This window comes from Mesitornis unicolor, unplaced genomic scaffold (genome assembly GCF_000695765.1).
Source record: "Mesitornis unicolor isolate BGI_N332 unplaced genomic scaffold, ASM69576v1 scaffold5860, whole genome shotgun sequence".
Classification (NCBI taxonomy): domain Eukaryota; kingdom Metazoa; phylum Chordata; class Aves; order Mesitornithiformes; family Mesitornithidae; genus Mesitornis; species Mesitornis unicolor.
In genome coordinates this window covers 17,774-19,773 of record NW_010157459.1, presented here as the reverse complement: position 1 = coordinate 19,773, position 2,000 = coordinate 17,774, and the positions used below count along the sequence as shown (strand labels likewise).

General features: G+C 44.8%; 1 protein-coding gene across 1 annotated transcript in view; it reads left to right on the top strand.

Annotated features, from left to right (window-relative positions):
- The first annotated feature begins 1,284 nt into the window (after positions 1 to 1,284).
- The window catches only part of XIAP (X-linked inhibitor of apoptosis), an 8,026-nt gene continuing 7,310 nt past the window's right edge, over positions 1,285 to 2,000 (top strand). The window contains exon 1 of the mRNA XM_010180076.1: positions 1,285 to 2,000. This exon is cut by the window's right edge and continues 179 nt beyond it. Within this exon, the coding sequence (XP_010178378.1) occupies positions 1,285 to 2,000 (716 nt within the window).

Genomic DNA, 2,000 nt, shown 5'->3' with positions numbered 1-2,000 from the left:
CCTTATAAAGGTGAGGATTGGCAATAGATACATTTTGGGATCCGTATAGAAAATGGAGAAGGATGCTTGTTGAAACAAATACATACTCTGTTCTTCTTTATATGCATTTCTTTCTGCTAATTGCTGCATTATTACTGCTTTGTGCTAAGTAGTCCACTTGGGCAATCTCATAATAATTTAATTTACTCCTTAATAAAGGAATAAGTTAGAGATGTGTATCAGCAGTACTCTGTGTTTCACCCTAGGCTTTCTAAGTCAATAATATCACTGCACTTGTCAGGACAAGAGATGAGTTTCTTCTGTGCTCTTTGCCTATTTTGGGATGAAAGCAATGACCGTGGCAGTTTGTGGTTCTTGTACAGGACTGTGGAAGCCAGGTTGCTTTCTTTTACACTTGGGAAAGAAGGGGTTTGTCTGAGTGCTCTTCTGGTGCAGGAGGACGACGGGCAGGACTAGCAGTTGGGGCTCATCCTGGAAAAGCATAGGCAGGAACAGGAACACGGAACAGGAGGTGAGGAGAAGGACATTCCTGCAGGGAGGAAAAGCTGAGGCGATGGCAGAGGCGCAGAAACTGGTTGTACTTTTGGTGAGAGTTGTGGGCATGGCGTGGCAGAGTGGAAGTGGTGTGCTGGGCATGAACACTGCTGGGCAGTGCAGGACACTGATCTTGAAAGCAGAGCACAGCACTGGAAAACCACCAGTGAAACATCTGGTAGTTTATTTCACGAGATGTTTTGCTGAAAGGTAAACTGAGGTGTGTGTCTTTACAACATAACACAAGCCCAAAGGCTGCTATCTTTTTGATGATGGTTTTACCAGTTGATGCCGATCTGCAATGGGCATGGTGGTCATGGGCTTCGTGTGGGGCCACGACCCACAAAAACGGTTGTTTCAACTTTTGTTAAATATTTTATTTCATTACTGCAGTGGTTTTTTTTTGTTAAGAAGTAGAACATGCATTTGGAGCTATAAATGTGTAAACCTGTATGCTTTCCAGGTAAATTTGTATTGGCCTGTAAAACTTCATTATCTTCCTGTCTTTCTTTATGATTTTTTTTTAAATTTTGTTTTTAATGTTCATATGTTTGTCTAATACATGGCAAAGGGGCAGGCAAGGGTGAGAAGGGAAGGATGAGGCATTATTTTAATACATAAAGGATGGCTAGTGTAGTTAAACGTAGCCAGTTTTCCGGTTTGCATAGGTATGTCATCTGTTCTGTCTGAAAATGAAAACGTTTACTCTTTGTTTAGGAAATCAGAAAGGAGAGCCCTACTTATGAAGAGATGACGTGCAATGGCCCAGATAACTCAGAAGCTTGTGCCACTCCAGACACTGACCGTGACCAGGAATGGGAACCGGAACACTGCCGCGTAGGAACTTTTGTTGAATTTCCAGCCAGCTGTCCGGTTTCGGCATCGGCACTGGCACAGGCCGGCTTTGTTTACACCGGAGAAGGTGACAAAGTGAAGTGCTTCAGTTGCCATGCGACTATCGAAGGATGGGCACCTGGGGATTCTGCGCTTGAGAGGCACAAAACCCTGTCCCCAAATTGCAAATTCATTACTGAGTCTGCTTCTCTGGGAAGTAACGCACATCCTGTCGCCCAGAACTGCCAGCACAGAACTGAGAACAGTTCCAGCAGTGCAGCCCTCCCGTGTGCTCTGGACGACTCCTCTGATGTGGAGGCCGATTACCTTTTGAGGACTAGGCAGGTTGTGGATTTGTCAGACAGTTTGTATCCTAAAAACCCTTCCATGTGCAGCGAAGAGGCAAGACTAAAGTCTTTTCTCAACTGGCCCCTCAATGGCCAGTTGACACCAAAGGAATTAGCTGATGCTGGGTTCTATTATACAGGTGTTGGTGATCAGGTGGCATGTTTCTGTTGTGGTGGAAAACTAAAACAGTGGGAACCCAGTGACAGAGCTTGGTCAGAACACAAGAGGCATTTTCCCAAATGCTTTTTTGTCCTGGGTCGGGATGTTGGAAATATTCCAAGTGA